The sequence below is a fragment of the Mandrillus leucophaeus genome, unplaced genomic scaffold (assembly GCF_000951045.1).
Source record: "Mandrillus leucophaeus isolate KB7577 unplaced genomic scaffold, Mleu.le_1.0 Scaffold298, whole genome shotgun sequence".
Taxonomy (NCBI): Eukaryota; Metazoa; Chordata; class Mammalia; order Primates; family Cercopithecidae; genus Mandrillus; species Mandrillus leucophaeus.
Window position 1 is genome coordinate 3,231,604 of NW_012103120.1, and position 18,365 is coordinate 3,249,968.

The following is an 18,365-nucleotide window of genomic DNA, read 5'->3' on the forward strand; positions in this document are numbered from 1 at the left end:
GACGGAGTCTCACTCTGTCGCCCAGGCTGGAGTGCAGTGGCGCAATCTCGGCTCACTGCAAGCTCCACCTCCCGGGTTCACGCCATTCTCCTGCCTCAGCCTCCTGAATAGCTGGGACTACAGGCGCCCACCACCTCGCCCGGCTAATATTTTTGTATTTTTAGTAGAGATGGGGTTTCACCGTGTTAGCCAGGATGGTCTCCATCTCCTGACCTCGTGAGCTGCCCATCTCGGCCTCCCACAGTGCTGGGATTACAGGCGTGAGCCACCGCGCCTGGCCTCATTACATATTTGTAATATCAGTTTTCCCCAATGTAAAGTGTATAAAACACAAAGAAGCACCAAGAAATATACTATTTCCCATCCAAGAAAGCATGATAGAAAGGCAAACCTAAAATCAATGCTCCTCCCCATCAGACTAAGCAATGAGTGGTCATAAAAGTTCTCTACCTAAAATGTAAGATGTCATTTAAATATGAAAGTGAATGGAGGATATTTCTGTAGATTAACAACATATCTTGTTTCATTTTGAAAGATTTTGAAAAATTTTTTAAGACTTTTAAATTAACCTTGTGAATGCCCATTTGAAGATCTTCCTCATTATCACAGCCTTCAGCTCTAGCAAAATCTTCAACATCTTGCCATTCCTTATTGCTTCCCTTATGAAAGCACAGTCGTGTGCCTAAGGTTTAGGTAGAAAACAAGTATTAGACATGTGACTGTACTAGACAAGTAAGCTGTAGAAAATTCAAGGTTTTTTTTTTTACCTTTCAAAAAACAGTGCCAGACAGTTGAAGGCCAGGAATTGCACCATCCCAAATCATCATCATCTGACAGGGAGGACATGCAGAAAATGCCAGATTCTGACTCACTATTTGCCTATGGAGAAAAATATTATCAACTTTTTTATTTGTTTTTAAAATATACCTTTTAATATCTGTTTTCATCTCACGTCTTTAGGCCAATGCTTGTAGGCGGGTAACTTAATAATTCTAAACTTAGGGAAAATATAACGCCTTCAAAAACTGAAGATTGTCAGGCTATGGGAGAATTTGCTAAAAAAAAAAAAAAAAAGACACACACACACACACAACAAAGTTTTTGGAAGCTTAAGTTATATGCACATTCCCATTAATAATAAACTTTCCTAACACATAGTAGAGCTGTATATAAAATCAAATGCAGATCACTAACAGAACAGTGAGACTATTTCCTATGGGGAAAGTTAATGTATTTCAACTGTTGTGCAAACTTTGTAAAAGTTTAACCTCATAAATAAACTTACCCTTTCATGTCTTACTGGTGTTTCCTCCTTCCAATGGTGATGAGGGAAGGCTGGCTCACTCTTCGAAGAAGAGGACACTGGTGGAGGGCGTGCATAGGAATGTAAACTTTTGCTAGTGGCTATGATGTGTACAGGAGATGATCTAAAATAAAGCAACAGTTTTAACCGTAAGCATAGGTCCTTAAAGTAGATCCTTCCTGTTGATGAAATAACTTCGTATTTAAAATGCCAATGTTATTACATTGAACACATCTATGGTAAACATGAATAAAGACAGCAAGATTTCATTTTATAATCATACTCCTTAACTCCTTATCCAAATTATCCTCACATTTTAGATACCATTTTTTCAGATTTGACAATGTATTTTAAATTACGACTACGGTTTCATTTATCCCATTCATTTTTCTATCAATACATATACGTGTGTATTTCATTCGTGAATGTTAATATCCACTTATGCAGGGCGTCCTATCCATTTCTTTCTTCTACTTTGATGTACTCAGTAACTCCCAGTATGAAGACAGCATTTAAGCTTAATGTAACCAACTCTGAACTCTTTATCTACCAACCACATATCACTGGACAGATATAACAACTACCTTAAGCAAAAATGCTTAAACTTTTTATAGCAAAGAGCAGCCTATCCACCCTCCTCGAAACTGGACACTATTTCTTGTTTTCTAATACAAACTTGCTGAAAAGCAACTACATATAAGGTCTAGTTGTTTTTTCTCCCCAAGGATCACCTTAAAAAAAAACTTTATCCCTTCCCCTCTTCTCTTCCCCTCAAAAGTCTCTTTTACCAGACAATGCTCCCTTTAGAGTATATGGAGCTCCCAGGAGCATACCCAGATCCTTCCCTCACAAACAAACCAGATATTCATGGGTGGGGTAACAGAAAGAAACAAGCTTATAAAGGATGATTAATGACATGTACGGACTCAGCAGTCTGGAAAGGAAGCAGAGAGGAAGACAGTCAGGTGAAGGAAGGAAAACCATCTGAAGGTAAGGTCCCAAATCAGGATAATTGTTGAGATGCCAAATAGAGATGTGGTGCTTAATAGAAAAAGTTTATGCATATCTATACTAATACTCTTTTTAAAAAGGAGAGGAAGGGCCAGGTGTGGTGGCTCACGCCTGTAATCCCACCCAGCACTTTGGGAGGCCGAGGCGGGCAGATCACGAGGTCAGGAGATCAAGACCATCCTGGCTAACACGGTGAAACTCCATTTCTACTAAAAATACAAAAAACTAGCCAGGCGTGGTCGTGGGTGCCTGCAGTCCCAGCTACTCAGGAGCCTGAGACAGGAGAATGGCGTGAACCTGGGAGGTGGAGCTTGCAGTGGGCCGAGATTGCGCCACTGCACTCCAGCCTGCGCAACAGAGCAAGACTCTCTCTCAAAAACAAAAAAAAAAAAAGAGAGAGAGAGAGAAAGGACATCTTTCCAATTTTTCCCTTATTTCCTGAGAAATTGTATTGGCCCTTCAATTTCTACTTTATCCTCATTAACATTTTGCATTTTACCTTTCCAGAAATTACTCTTACATAAGGATCTATACTTTGCTTTCATGTTCATATCACTCCTTAAATCAAAAGGCCCTCAGATATCCATGCATTTTAGCATACTCTCCAAGTTTTGATTTCAAATTATATGCTAAATGTTTCATCTTTTGCCCAAAAACTGGCCATCCTGTTATTACACATTTAGATATAAATGAAGTATCAGAGAATGGCCAAACTGCTAAATATTCCTTTTGTTCATCCCTGACTCCCTAATTTTAAAAAGTGAGTTTTATCAGTTCTTCTGTTTAACCACTTAAAACGGAAGTGACAAAAAGTAAAAATAAATCAAAATGAAGAACAATGTGATATTCTAAAATGTATATGGCCTGAATACTCTGTGAAAATTAACATGCTAAACATGTCTCAACACTCACAGCATTGATTTCTTCATTTCTCTATCTATGCAGGGGTAATATAAATTTTTACCTGTCCTCAACTCCTTAACTATACAGTTAAGACTTCAGATATCAAAGCTCAGTAACATAGTTTAACACCCAACAAGAAGCTGCATGAGCAGACAATTAGGAGGCAGGCCAGAGAGCAGAGCATTACTCAAAATGCTGGACAGAATAATACATCCTCAGGGAGATACTCCTTTCTTTATGTCTTATGTTTTTATTTACACTGATTTTCTTCTGAAGGGTTTACACACTTTCCATAAACTGTATTATTAATCCTATGACTCTGCTGTAAAAACTGAAAAAAAGTATTATCTCTAGAGAAAGAAAACAAATCCGATAGTTAAATCGGGTTTTTTTAAAAAATAATAATAATTTTTAGCTTTTTGACTATTAAGATTACAACGAAAACTAGGACTATAAAGGAAATAGGAACTCTGAAAGGAAGTTTTCTTTCCTATGGAAACAAACATGGAATTAAACTGAAGTTAACTAAATTCAATTTGCTCTAGTCAAGATCAGTATCTTGCTAAATACAAGAAAAGCAGCACAACTTAATAGATTACAAGAAAAGTGAGATTTCATACCTAATAAGTTTATTCTTTGGCAATGCATTACACTCAGGAGCACTAATAAAGTTTACAGTTATTCCTACATTACCTAGTATAAAACTCTGGTCCATCACTTCCTACTCACAGGTGTGCAAATATGGGCATTTCTCTCCCTTATAAACTGTCATATTTATCCATTTCTTTTTAGGGATAAACAATAAAGTGTTTTCCACTTAGGTCTCCCTAGGCATATTAGCTGGAAGCTTCCATAATTTCATAGCACACTCATTTTCTTAAACTCTGTCTGGATATATGAAACAGTGTTATCCACTTTTAATCCACTTTTGTAAGTTTAAGATTTCAATATTAGCAAATTTTAGAATTAGCAAACAGGCAAATAACATAAGGCCACATAAACTACGGAAGAAATAAACCTAGACCAAATGGAACCCAACTCAAGTTTGATAAAAGTTTAAAATATAATCTTGATTACAACTCTGCTTCTTTAGACAAATATAATTTTCATTTCTATATGTAGTAAAATTATTTCATGGTCTAATTTATTTTAAACATTTACAAATATTTTTTACTCTATGGTTCTCATTATCCCCTTTAATTCTCAAAATATGAAATCATGGTAGTAAGTGAAATAAGTCTTTGATCATTAGATAAGGAGCTTAATTCTAATGACTTAAATTCTAATAATTTAAAGCATTATTACTTTTAAACTAGAAAAAATTTTAAACAAAACCTTTTTGTAATGATAGAATTTTTAAATAAAAATATAATCAATGCTCCTACCTATTGTAAAATGAGCACTGCATCAGTGGACTTTGTGGACTGGTCGCGATATTTGCCAATTCTGTTAGCCAGTCCACCTCATTTTCATGGTAAGTAGTTTCTGGTATGTCTGAGGTATTTTGGTTCCAAGATGGTCTTGTGTATTCTTGATGTGAAACATCTGAACTCAACTGGTACATGCCAGATTGGGTAGGATCACTTTGAACTGCCTGAAGTTCAGGAAGGTCATCTGCAAATATAAGCACACTCAAAATCATAAAAAGGAAATTACTAATACAAGGAACAATATTATAACTGCAGTTAAAAGAGAAGTCAATTTTAGCTAATTAATTTTGAGAGCGGAAAAGCATAAATTTAACATTCTGTTCACAGACTGGAAAAACATGATTTGGTTTGTGTTTTCTGCTTTTTATTCCCCCTAGGTTTTTGTACCTCACCTAGGAGTGACCCATATGCCATTGAGACATTTTTACATTAACAAGTTAATCAAGAAAAGCACATTTTATGTGTGCATTATGTACTTACTAATCACATACTTTAATAACCTGTTATACAGACTATAATGAAAATAATTTCCATAATAATATAGATCACATAAATATTTATGCTACTACTTACACAACTCTGTGTTAAAGTATTTCTTTTCACTAATAAATTCTGATCTTGTTAATATTTACTGGTTATTTTTCCCTATAAGTGCATTCTTAAAAGGTAGTTCACAATACCCTTTCAGTGCCCCATAAGACGACTAGAAATATTACCCAAGTACCATTCATGTACACACCAAGCACTATAAGGAACACTGAATTCCAAAATACTGAATTCTTCAAAAAAAATTATATATATATTCTTTTAAAAAAAAAATATATATATATATATATATTTGTATGTATGTGTGTATGCAGTAGGAAAGAAAAAGCATCTTTAAGGCTTAAAAAAAAAACAACTCTCCATGAAACACATACTACAAACTCCACAAACCTACTGGGTCCCTTAAATATACAAGTCAAGAAAACTTCTAGTCTCCTCAATGTCACTATAAAAGTATGTATAATTCTATTCAGGCAAATATTCCAGAACAGTCTACTAAAACTGAAATGTCCTAATCTTTAAAAAAAAAGAAAATTTTTTTTTTGAGACAGGGTCTCACTCTGTTGCCCAGGCTGGAGTGCAGTGGTACAATTATAGCTCCCTGAAGCCTTGGATCCCTGGGCTCAAGTGATCCTCACGCCTCTGCCTCTCAAGTAGCTAGGACTACAGGCATGTGCCCACCATGCCCAGCTAATTAAAAAAAAAAAAATTTGTAGAGATGAGATCTCGCTACGTTGACCTGGCTGGTCTTGAACTCCTGGTCTCAAAATGATCCTTGTCCTCCCAAAGTACTGGGATTACTAGCGTGAACCATCATGCCAAGCCAAACTGAAATGTTTTAATTAGAAGTACTGACTCAAGATATCCATTGGTAAACACTGACTTCTTTCATGGAGTCATGAAGGAGCCAAGGAGTTCTAGAACATCACACCAATTTAAAATAATTCTACCCTACAATTTTCATGCTGGTATAGCTATTTCCTTTCCCTCATTGCCTTTGACCAACGTTCATTTACTGCAAAGGGTTCATTTGTTCTGAAGTTCAGGAAATTAACTACTTTTTAAATGAAGTCATAGGTGGAAGGGGCATGTTATTTTACTCCCCTGGGCCCTAAGTTTCTGAGTTCCTCCTTAAACCAAAAACATGATGGAGGAAGATCAACTACCTGATTAAAATGGCACTCCTTGCTCAAAAGTAACCAGTACTCATACTAGGGCCCAGAAAATCCTTGGCATTCAAGCAGGTTATGTGTCCCAAGAGCTTAAGATCTCCAAATTTCCAAACATTACCACAGTACATAATCTCCTCCATTTCATCATTTGTAAAAATAAGACAGCTGTATCTTCTCCCCAGCGTTTTTATAAACATGAAGGGAAACCCCCATATATTAAATGGGGGCAACGCCAAGCTGAAAAGCTGGGCAGCAAGCCAAGGTCACTCATTAGCTCTATACTCCTGAACACCAGCCTCGAAGCAATACAATTCAAAAACATACCTCAACAAACTTACACATTTCTACAGGTCACATATCTCAAGGAGTAGTTCAGCAATAGTGACAACCATAAATGTCAGATCCTCAAGTTTCAAGGGTCCACTGCAATTTCCACATCATACCAGCAAATCTGCCACGAAGAGCGGCTCAGCATATTTTACTGAGCTCTCTCGAGTATGTTTCAAAAGTAGCATCTTTCGAAAAGCCCCAAGTGGGGTCCAGTCTTTATACACAAAGTAGTTTAATTTAATAATCTGTAAATGAGTCTCTACAATAACCACAAATAGCCCAACTCACGTTGATTTTAAGTACTATTTTAAAAGCAATAACAGAATGTTGAAAATTTCTAATATACAAATACTTCATATCCTTTTCTAGCCAGTCAAGGTTGGTGGAGAAGCGGGCTAAGTATGAAAAGTTATCTGAATCTTAGTGAGATTCCTATGTAACTTTTAATTTTGCTTACCAAGCTCCATGTGCTCATCACAAGAGTTATATCCAGGTGAAGATGGCAAATTCTCATTACACTGCAGCAACTCCAATGAGTCATTCATTCCTGAGGCTCTCTTGTCCATCACCAACAGGAGTTTCTGTACTGCATTAGGCATCTGATTTGTCTTCACTTCCCACACCATGTTATGGTGCTCTGACTTAAAATAAAAACATGAGAAATAATGTCAAGCCACGCAATTTGGGCATTACACAAACCTAAAATAAATCAGAGACACGACAATGTTGGGTTTTTTTGTTGTTATTGTTGGTTTTTTGAGACATAGTCACACTTTGTCGCCCAGACTGTAGTGCAATGGCATGATCTCAGCTCACTACAAACTCCACCTCCCGGGTTCAAGCAATTCTCCAGCCTCAGCCACTGAAGTGGGACAATTACAGGCATGCGCCACCATGCCCAGCTAATTTTTGTATTTTTAGAAGAGATGGGGTTTCGTCATGTTGGCCAGGCTGGTCTCGAACTCCTGACCTCAAGACATCCACCCACCTGGGCCTCCCAAAGTTCTGGGATTACCGGCGTGAGCCATCATGCCCCGCCACAATGTTACATTTTAACTTAATTATACACTGCCATTCATAGCTCCCTCAAATCCTATAGACTCTGATGACTCCTTAATATCTTGGCCTACAACTGAATACTCAGCACTAAATTACATCTCAATCCCAAAAGATTAATATCTTGAATTATAAAAAAAAAAGTATTTTCTGCTGAAGAAAAATGGCATTATATATACTTTTATTTCTTTAACCTAGTAACCTTCCTTTCAGATGCAAAAACTGAGACTAATAGGACTCTTTTTTTCACTTGTACCTTCAAATTCAAAAGGAAATTTAAAAACTTTCCTCAATAAAAGTTAAAAAGACTGGAGGAATATTCTATTTTTTCCTTTATTTTTTTTAAGATTCTATTTTAATGTCTCTATTTACTGTGTTTATTTTGTTTCCTCATTCTGAAAGTGAACTACTTCAGCACACTTAAAAAAAAAATACATTTTTCTTTTTTTTGAGACGGAGGAGTCTCGCTCCGTGACCCAGGCTGGAGGGCAGAGGCATGATCTCGGCTCACTGCAACCTCCGCCTCCTGGGTTCAAGTGATTCTCCTGCCTAAGCCTCCCGAGTAGCTGGGATTACAGGTGCATGCCACCACGCCCAGCTACTTTTTTGTATTTTCAGTAGAGACATGGTTTTGCCATGTTGGCTAGGCTGGTCTCGAACTCCTGACCTCAGCTGATCCACCCGCCTCGGCCTCCCAAAGTGCTGGGATTACAGGCATGAACCACCGCGCCCAATCAAAAAAAATACATTTTCTAAATAACATTTAAGAGTTTCCTAAAATGGTCATATATTACAATTCTCATAAAAATAAAACTGTTCTTAGGTTTTCTTAATGAAAATTTGGGACCTAGCCATGATAAAAGATACCTGTCATTCTGAATAAGATATTATGTTTAGAAAGATGAATAATAATCACGGGAAATTTAAACAACTAGTAAATCTACCTGCAAGCCTACAAAATTATCAGAAGGAAGAGAATATGGGTTAACACATTTAAATAATTTCTCAGCAAAATCCAACAACTAAATATTATTATGAAAGGAAAATGTGGTTATACCTTTTATTCCACCCTTTGGACAATGATCAAATTAGTTCTTTATTTAACATAAGCAACAATGGTAAGATTTTCTGATTTATCAGGCTCTAGTCTAAATTCCATTTTTTAAAAAAGTTCCAGCCTGATGCAGTAGCTCGTGCCTATAGTTCCAGCTACTTGGGGTAGACTGAAGGGGGAGGACTACACTTCAGCCTATGCGTTAGAATCCAGCCTGGGCAATGTAGCAAGACTCCATCTCTTAAAAGTTCTAATGAGTAATAAAGTTCTAATGAGTGAATACGAAATACACAAAAAAATCCTAACTTTTGCAACAGCATATTTTTCCTCAAAATAAAGCAATAAAATATATTCCTGTTAAAAGTCACTGAAAGTCACTGGGGTACTACCCCAGTGCACGCTGATCAAAACCGCACTGAAAAAATGTTAATCACTTTTTATAAGCTTTCTAAGCCATGATGTTAATTACCAATAAACACTGATGGCACTGATAAATTTCTTTCTACAAAGGCTTTTTCATGATCTTTTTGGTTTTGAAATGTATTCCTGACTAGAAAATACAATCGCTGTGCAAAAAAATGGGAAAAAAAAATTTCTGGAAAAAACGGAATATAGTGATTACTTCTAACCCCACCAACCAGACTTACTTTTAACATTTTGATGTATTACAATCCAATTTATTCTTCATGTACATGTACACTCAATCATGTTTTTCTTCATAGTTCATATTATAGTTTGATACCTTTTTGCATAATGTAAATTCATAAGCATTTTCCTATGTCATTAATTTTTTTCAAAGCTTTAAACGGTTACATATACATCTTAAGGATGTACCGAAATTCACTTATACCCTCTACTACTAAATATGCTATTCTGAGTTTCTTCACTCTTCTAAACACTGAATTTATATTCTTATTTTAAAAAGTATTTGCTTACATCTGATTATTTTAGATGGCTAGATACAGGGTTCTTGACACACAGCCCAATTGCATGCATACTGCCTTACCATATGTCTAATATTCTATTTTGGATGCTATCTGCCTATACCCCTCAAAAATAACCCTTATCCTGGGCACTGCTTGAGAGCCTTGCTCAATACTGACTATACAATGTATTATGGTGTGGCAAAAAGGGCACTGGGTTAGACGTAAGGAAATGGGTTGTGATTCCAGCTTGATCACTTACCAAATATATGACCTAAGTGACTGAGTTTCTCTTCATCTGTAAAATAGAGCTAATTATACTTGCCCTACTTTCCTCTGAGAGTAGTTGTGAGGATGAAATGAAATAGTGAAAAAAGTGTAAAATGACGTCTTTTGAAATTTTTTTATCCCGAGACATAGGGCAATATTAAACATACTTTGGGTTTGTAATGTCCTAAATAGAACAGTTACTGAAAATACATAGTTAATAGGTGGAAACCAGATAGCTATTCAGTTTCAACAGTCTCCTCCCTGGGAGATATTATGACAAGTCATCCAGCACATCTCAATAAAAATAATGTATCATGCCATTACTTTAGGCCCCTAAAAGATGAAATTTGGAAGAAATTAACACTTCTCCAGTTTAGTACTGGAGAACAATCAGTACTGATCACAATCAGTCTTAGCATATAGTTACAGCAAATATGCTGGGATATAACAATTTCACTTACATAACTAGCAACTAGAGAAAATGTGTAACGCAAATCTATTTCTCAAGTATGAAATCATGATTTTGAGCCTCCACCTGCTCCTAGGGGGGGAAAAATGGAGCAAATTTAGTTTCATCAGTGATTCTCAACTCTACCCTGTGGCACACGGAATCATATATACGCTTAAAAAAAATGTTTCCCAGGCCCCATCCCCAGAGGATCTGATCTATCTGGCCTGGGGTATGGCTTTGTGCACTGGTTTTTGTTTCCAGGTGCAGAATATTGAGACACATTGGGCTAAAAATGGTTGCTAAATTCCTACTTATTAAAAAAATCATTTATTTAATAAATACTATGCACAGGGCATTGTATTAGATGAAATGTTGGACCTCACTAACAAAAATTCATCATGAGTCTCAATCTACACTTTAGTGGAAAGATATAAGCAAATGACCACAGTTCTACAGAACAGGACTTGGCTATGAATGGGTTAAAAGAAAAGAAGGGGCTGGACTCTCTGTAATCCCAGCACTTTGGGAAGCCAAGGAGGGTGGATCATGAGGTCAGGAGTTCCAGACGAGCCTGACCAACATGGTGAAATCCCATCACTACTAAAAATACAAAAATTAGCCAGGCATGGTGGCACGTGCCTGTAATCCCACCTACTTAGCAAGCTGAGGCAGGAGAATCGCTTGAAACGGGAGGCAGAAGTTGCAGTGAGCCGAGATCACGCCACTGCACGAGAGCGTGGGTGACAGAGCGAGACTCCGTTTCCAAAAAAGAAAAAAAGCCAGGCGTGGTGGCTTACGCCTAGAATCCCAGCACTTTGGGAGGCCCAGGTGGGCAGATCATGAGGTCAGGAGATCGAGACCATCCTGGCTAACACAGTGAAACCCCGTCTCTACTAAAAATACAAAAAATTAACCCGGCACGGTGGTAGACACCTGTAGTCCCAGCTACTCGGGAGGCTGAGGCAGGAGAATGGCGTGAACCCGGGAGGCGGAGTTTGCAGTGAGCAGAGATGGTGCCACTGCATTCCAGTCTGGGCGACAGAGCAAGACTCTATCTCAAAAAAAAAAAAAAAAAGGAGAGAGAGAGGCCTCCCAATGAGAGAAACTCACATGAGTAAACTCACATAGCTGGCAAAGTCCTAGTGAGATCAGAGTAATGTAGAATCTAGTTTTACCACACAGTAGGATGGCCTTGTGTGTCATGTGATCATGAATACTGAGGCTATACTACTACTACTATACAGCAAGGTAGTCTAGGATCAGAGTCTTCAATTGTAGTTTAGGAAAACTATTTACAGACAGGAATAGGGGCTCTGAAATCAGGGTGCCTGAGTTTATATACCAGATTGGCCACTTATTAGCTATGTACTCTAAATAATTTACTTAAAATCTTCATGCCTTGTTTATAAAATGGAAATAAAAGTACTTACCTCACAGGCTGCTATAAAAACTCAGTGAGATAATGTGAAATGCTCAGAATAGTGCCTAACACAAAGCCTTCAATGTACAGTGGCTAGTGTTATGATTAGCAATTATCAGACAATGAAGAACCACTGAGGATTTTTTTTTAACAGAGGTCTGACATGATCAGAACTATACTTTAAAACAGTCTCTTTGAGTCTATGGACAAAATCATACTGAAATACTGTATGAGTATGCAGGAACACCTATAACATTTTAAGGAGGGTATTTAAAAAAAAAAAAAAAAAAGAGAGCGCGAGCATTCACATTCCCAGTCTCTGTCTATGTAAGCCACCTGTCTCCAGCTTCCTTTGCAATGTTTCTCCAAAAAGGTGATTGATAAGATCAGTGCAGATTCCTTATTTAGTAACTCTTAAGAAACTAGTCACACTACATGAGTTCTTTAAACAGCTAATATTAACAGTTTAGATAGGAGATTTTAACTCTTTCCGTAGAAATATTTCTGCCATCTTAAGTATACAGAATATAATTTAACCTATTTTGATAACTAAAAATCCTTATGAATATCTGTACGATGCTTCACATACAGATGTGAGCTACGTAGTCAACCCTATCTGAACTTAAAACATTTCCTACTTTTACCTTTATTATGAAATTCAGAAGTTGCACTACACATTTCTCTCTCTTCAGAGCTATCCTTTGTGCATGAACAGTGCCGTTCTTGGGGTCCGCAGAAGCACAGCTGCAGTCTGTCTTGTCTTCCCCCTCCCTCTGCAGAGCTCTTTGGTTTCCTCATTCTTCCCAACTAGAACATTTTTCTTCCCTACAGCAGGTCCTGCAGTTTCCAACATTCACCAAGTATAGTACGCTAATGTCTCTTTGCAACTTCTATCATTTCTTCAGCACTTTGTCTTAGTTATCAACCACCATCCCAAAACTCCTTAAATGAAGTTGGAAAAAAACATTATTTTAATTTCAAAACAGAGCTACCTATAAATAACCAAAGGAACCAAATAAATATTTACTGAATATAAGTTCTACGTGTTCACACCTCTCATTGCTCAAGGCTATCAGAAGTTTGGTCCTGAGAAAACTGAAGTTCTGCTACTGTAAAAGTACCACACAGTAAGAGACGCTACATTTCAAGACAACAGACTTCGGTTTCATTCTTACTAGCTGTGTAACCGGGGACAGGTCACTCAATCTCAGAATTACAGTCCCTCTACTTATCTCACAGGGCTATTCTGAGAATTCAATACATGAAAACAAAATTCAAAACCATATACAAATGGAAGTTTTCTGTCTCTTCTGTCTATTCTCAACTATTTTGGAGAAAGAAAGCAAGGTCTCCAATACAGTAAAGGAATACCAGAAAAGTCCTTACATTTTTTACTCCCCTACATACATTATACCAATTACATACTCATTTTGATAAACAAGCTCCTCTTTCAAATATCTCCTGGTAGAGCTAACCCTATTGTTCATTCATGCTTTTGTATACTGCTTTGGTATCAGATTCAACACAGCTTGCCTTGTAGTTTAGTTAACTCTGCACATGTCATCCCTTCACTACATCAGTGATTCTCAGTAAAATTTTCCAGAAGCTGTACTCTGAAATGTCATGTTCAGTATTACAAATTTTACTTTCTTGGAAGGCCCCATTGCTTTTGGTATGCAAACTTCCAGAAGCAAATATCCACAAAATCTTAAGACAAGAGAGAAAGAGAGAACTAGAAAAAGCTAAGTCTCAATGAATGAAGAAGGAAACTAGGTTTTACAAAATGCCTACCTACACAGCACTTCCATGTACTTCATCTAATTTTATTTTAAACTCACAACAACTCTGTGAATAAAGTGTTATTATGGATGAAGAAAACAGGACTATGATGACTAAATGGGACCATTTTCTTTTTGAAGGAGAGAGCTGAAAGGAAAAAAAGACAAAAGGATAGGCCAGCATGGGTTACTTCCTGCTTTCAAGTGGCTATTATTCCCTGAATCCTTACCTTTCCATCATCATCATGGAATTCACAGCAGGATCTTCTATATGCTCTCCCCTAATCCTGAAGGATTTCCATACCCAGTCCAGACTACATGCTCAAATTGTTCTCAAAGAGTGGGTGAAGAAAAGGTAATTTGCAATTAATTTCTATCTCTGAAACTGAGGTATTTTAAATGGATTACATAATTACATGCTAAAACAACCCTCCATAACAAAGTATATTAAATGCAACTTTCTATACCAAAAGCATCTCAGAGGCCTTAATGCTATTCTTTTAAAGTATTTTCAACAAAACTTCAAACCAAAGATTTCACAGATATTTGTCTACAACTCTAGTTTGCCACTGGGCTAAGAAAAAAGACAAAAAAACAAAAACCCTTAGTGGATTGGTTTTGGTCACTTAACACTTTCATGGCCCTCAACAATTAAATCTCTAGGCCTGTTTTCTTTTTTGGACCCGTTTTTTTTATTCGTAAATAAGACTAATGGCCGGGCTCAATGGCTCAGGCCTGCAATGCCAGCACTTTGGGAGGCTGAGACAGGAAGATCACTTGAGCCCGGAGTTCAAGACTAACCTGGGCAACACAGCAAGATCCCATCTCTAAAAAGTTATTAAAAATAAGTAAAAACAAAACAAATGGGACTAGTACCTATCTACCTATCAGAATTGTAGGTATAAAAGATACTACATCCCACAGACACTGCCCAATCCACATCTATACAAATTCTTAGTAATTTCATGCTCATTCAACATGAAATGCTATATTGATCAAGACAACAGAAAACCCATTAATAGCACAAGCAGTCATCCACGAACTGTTTTAGGAGTACTGTCAATTCAAATAAGTATTTAAGATGAGTCATATAATAAAACTTGACATCATCTAGAAGTTCTTATGAAACTTGTTTTCCTAAACTTGATTGTACTCCTAAACATTTTTACATTATCTATAAAAGCTTGTGGAAAAAGCTTTTTTAAGCTGTTTAATAACTTTTAAAAACTCAATGAACCACATTACGGAGAAAATTATTTTTCTAGTTTCTCTATAGAAAATGATAGTAGAAATTATGAAGCACCAAAGTAAATGCTGATCAGTATATGAAAAATGTGGATGTTACTGACATCAGGCAGTTAATAAGAATATTAGAGTATGCCATTTTTCCCTGAATTTTGTGTAAGCAGGTATCTGACAGCTTTTTTTTTTTAAATTCATTGTGATTCATTTTTCTATTCCAAGTAAATACTCAGTTTCATACTTAACAGACATAAAATTCCTGGCATTGACTTTTTTTTTTTTTTTTTTGAGAGTAAGTCTTGTTCTGATGCCCAGGCTGGAGTACAGTGGCCTGATCTTGTCTCACTGTAACCTCTGACTCCCGGGTTCAAGCGATTCTCTTGTCTCAGCCTCCCAAGTAGCTGGGACTACAGGTGCGCGCCACCATGCCCAGCTAAGTGTTGTATTTTTAATACAATTTCACCATGTTGGCAAGGCTGGTCTCGAACTCCTGACCTCAAGTGATCCACCCGCCTCAGCCTTTCAAAGTGCTGGGACAGGCGTGAGACACCGCGCCAGGACAGTAACTTCTAACGAATATGTATGCGTGGGGGTGGAGAGGGGAGTACCAGTATTTTTACTTCAAACACATATACAAAACACCAGCTTGCAATTCACCAGGAAGAACCTTCAGCGCAGAGCAGTTTAGTAAGTCCATGCCATCATGCCGCATGCCTTCTTCACTGGGCATTTCGATTACTGAGGAAAGAATCCAAGGAAGTTAAAACATAATGGGACGGGCGCGGTGGCTCACACCTGTAATCCGAGCAATTTGGGAGGCTGAGGCGGGCAGATCACGAGGTCAGGAGACTGAGACCACCCTGCCCAACGTGGTGAAACCCCGCCTCTATTAAAAATACAAAAAAATTAGTTGGGCGTGGTGGCGTGCACCTGTAGACCCGAGGCTGAGGCAAGAGAACCGCCTGAACCCAGGAGGCAGAGGTTGCAGTGAGCTGAGATCGCACCCCTGCACTCCAGCCTGGCGACAGCGAAAGACTCCCTCTCAAAAAAAAAAAAAAAATATATATATATATATATATAAAATATATGTATATATTATATAATTCTTATATATACACATATATATAGTGAAGGAAACAACTCTTACAGTGACAGTATCATATTTGAAGTCTGAGAGGTATGCCCTGTGAAACACACAGGATAGCAGAGACATGTAGGTAGGCAATCCTGGAAGAATGTACCCTTTTAACTAGGGTACGTAGTTAGGAGTTTCAGAAGAAAGAGGAAAGGTTTTCGAGACAGAAAACCTAAGTGGGTTTACGAAACTAAGATGAAACTAGAAAGTGAAATCAAAACTTCACTCTATAATTTATCCGTCGAGTTAGCACAAACAATATTTTGTTATAAAGTGGTTAAATGGTTCCTCAAAAGTGTAACACAACCCAAAAACTTGAAGGAGTGGATTTAATTCTCAGTGTAATTCAAATTTCCTTGAAACTTTGTCAACTACTGTCTACCTAGCAATAACTGAGTTTAACCAAGGAAACGGAACAGAAGACCGACTCTACCACTCATTTGCAAGATAAAATAACAACAAAAAAAAACTACAAGACATACATTGCAGATTTAGATCACTGTTAAATGACCAGAAAAGTATTTGCAAATGTTAAAATTATTCTAATTCTCAAAAAGTACCTTTAATTTCAAAACCACTATTACGAGTGGTTATGGCTATTTAGAATGATAAATCTAAAGCCTCCATCCGAGCTGTTAGTAGGACTCCATCGCTTCTCAGGATGTATAACTCCTTTTCTAAGCCTCCTCTCGTCCTGGCATCACTGGCAACGTGAGCCAGAAACAGAACAAACAGAAAACTTGAGTATTACCTCGCTGTCAGTGCTCCTTCTAAAAACGACAGCAGCTGGTAACTCCCTAAGTATGAACTCTGGAGTGCAGAGTGCACAGCGGAGAGTGAAATACTCTAGACAGCACGCAGCATTTAAAGCTACAAAAACCTGGCTGTTGACTTCGCCTGGCTTGTTTTGTTTTGTTTCAATCAGCCTGCGGCGGCAGCATAGGTTGAAAGGCGGAGGCTGGAATCGCCTGCCAAACCTCCTCTTTGGGTCACACAGAGCAGCGCCTCTCGGTTCACGCCAAGTCCATCCCCCACCCTCTTTCGCCATTCATCGCGTTCCCCTCCCTTCCCCCCATCATGTGACCGCAGCCCGGACTCCGGGCTTGTTTTTCCCCTCGGCTCTGCCCCAGCGCGCAGGCGCCTGGGAGCCCATTCATTCGAACTGCGTAACAATGAGCCCCGGGGCCCAGCGGCTCCGCGAGCTCCCCGGCTCGGCAGGAGCCCCCTTCGGTCCAGAAGGAGGCGTCGCCTCACTGGGGTCCCCCACCTCAGGCCCGCCCCCCACCACTGGCCAAGCTCCGACCCTCCGCCCACAAGCGGGGAGTTGAAGTCAAACTTTCCTGGGCAGCCCCGGCGCCGCGTCGGCCCCTTCCCCCGCCCTGGCCCGCCCCATATCCACACCCGGCCCGGCCACCCACCGCGCGACCCGACCCCGAACGTCGCCCTCCCGCTGCCTCCTCCCCGCTCCCGCCCGAGACCCCCTAGCGCCGCAGTCCCGAAGCCCAGGTGAGGTGAGCTCGCGGGAGACGCTGGTCCGGTGGGCTCGCCGCGAACACCAATCGAACGGTTAACTGCCCCCACTCCAAGGGCGACCCTCCGAGGAGGAGAAACGAGGACCCGAGCCCTTCCGGCTGCCCGATCCCCCGCGCTCCTGCCCCTCCCTTCCCCACCCCCACCTCTTCCCGAACTGAAAGACAACAAACCTGCCGCGAAGTGCCGGCAGCCCAGGCGCGGGCCGCCCCGGCCACGACAACACCACCAGCAGCTCTCGTACCCCCTCTCCGACCGACGTCGGCCTCCCCCGCGCGGGTTACTGCTCCCGCCGCCGCTCTTACTCCTCAACCGAAACTTTCCTACTTACCAAACCCGTCGCCATTACCAAGTCTTTCAAGCTTCGTCTTCCCCCTCCCCTCAACCCCCTAGGGGTTGAGCACCCGCCCAGCTCTTTCGCCCTCTTATTGGACTGCAGAACTGCCATTCGGTTGTTCCCCTTTCCCATTGGGTAGTACCGTGGTCCGTCTCGGGGGGCGGGCATGTATTGACTTTTGTGTTGTGTTTACTGGAGAAGATGGCATGTCAATCACAAGAGTAAGTGCTTTGGATTGGACTACTGCCGAGAGTCCGGGGACCCGAGCCAAACTTTGTCCCCGAAATGGATTGTGGGTTCGTAGTCTCAAGCCTTGGTCCTTGGCTGGGGGAGGCTGCTAGCTGGGGAAGAGCTGAACTACATATCCCAGAAGCGCTCGCACAGCGCAGTCTTGATAGTAAACAAGAGTCATAAGGACACGTGTATCAGCTCGTTTGTTTTGGTGTCTGGGACAAAAGGGAGGGGGCGGAGGAA

At 39.4% G+C, this 18,365-nt stretch overlaps 1 protein-coding gene across 4 annotated transcripts in view; it reads right to left on the minus strand.

Moving 5' to 3' along the window:
* The window catches only part of HBP1 (HMG-box transcription factor 1), a 33,837-nt gene extending 15,891 nt beyond the window's left edge, over positions 1 to 17,946 (minus strand). Inside the window, exons 1-7 of one of the 4 annotated variants that reach the window (XM_011986378.1) lie at positions 16,776 to 17,141; positions 12,514 to 12,811; positions 7,153 to 7,336; positions 4,603 to 4,831; positions 1,286 to 1,427; positions 768 to 879; positions 570 to 682 (exon numbers count right to left, since the gene is read on the minus strand). In XM_011986378.1, the coding sequence (XP_011841768.1) occupies positions 570 to 682; positions 768 to 879; positions 1,286 to 1,427; positions 4,603 to 4,831; positions 7,153 to 7,321 (765 nt within the window). In that variant the 5' untranslated portion in view covers positions 7,322 to 7,336; positions 12,514 to 12,811; positions 16,776 to 17,141. Of the gene's footprint in view, positions 1 to 569; positions 683 to 767; positions 880 to 1,285; positions 1,428 to 4,602; positions 4,832 to 7,152; positions 7,337 to 12,513; positions 12,812 to 16,775; positions 17,161 to 17,727 lie in introns of those variants that run through there. The other 3 variants (XM_011986376.1, XM_011986377.1, XM_011986374.1) reach the window with 3 other exon arrangements.
* Positions 17,947 to 18,365: the final 419 nt, after the last annotated feature.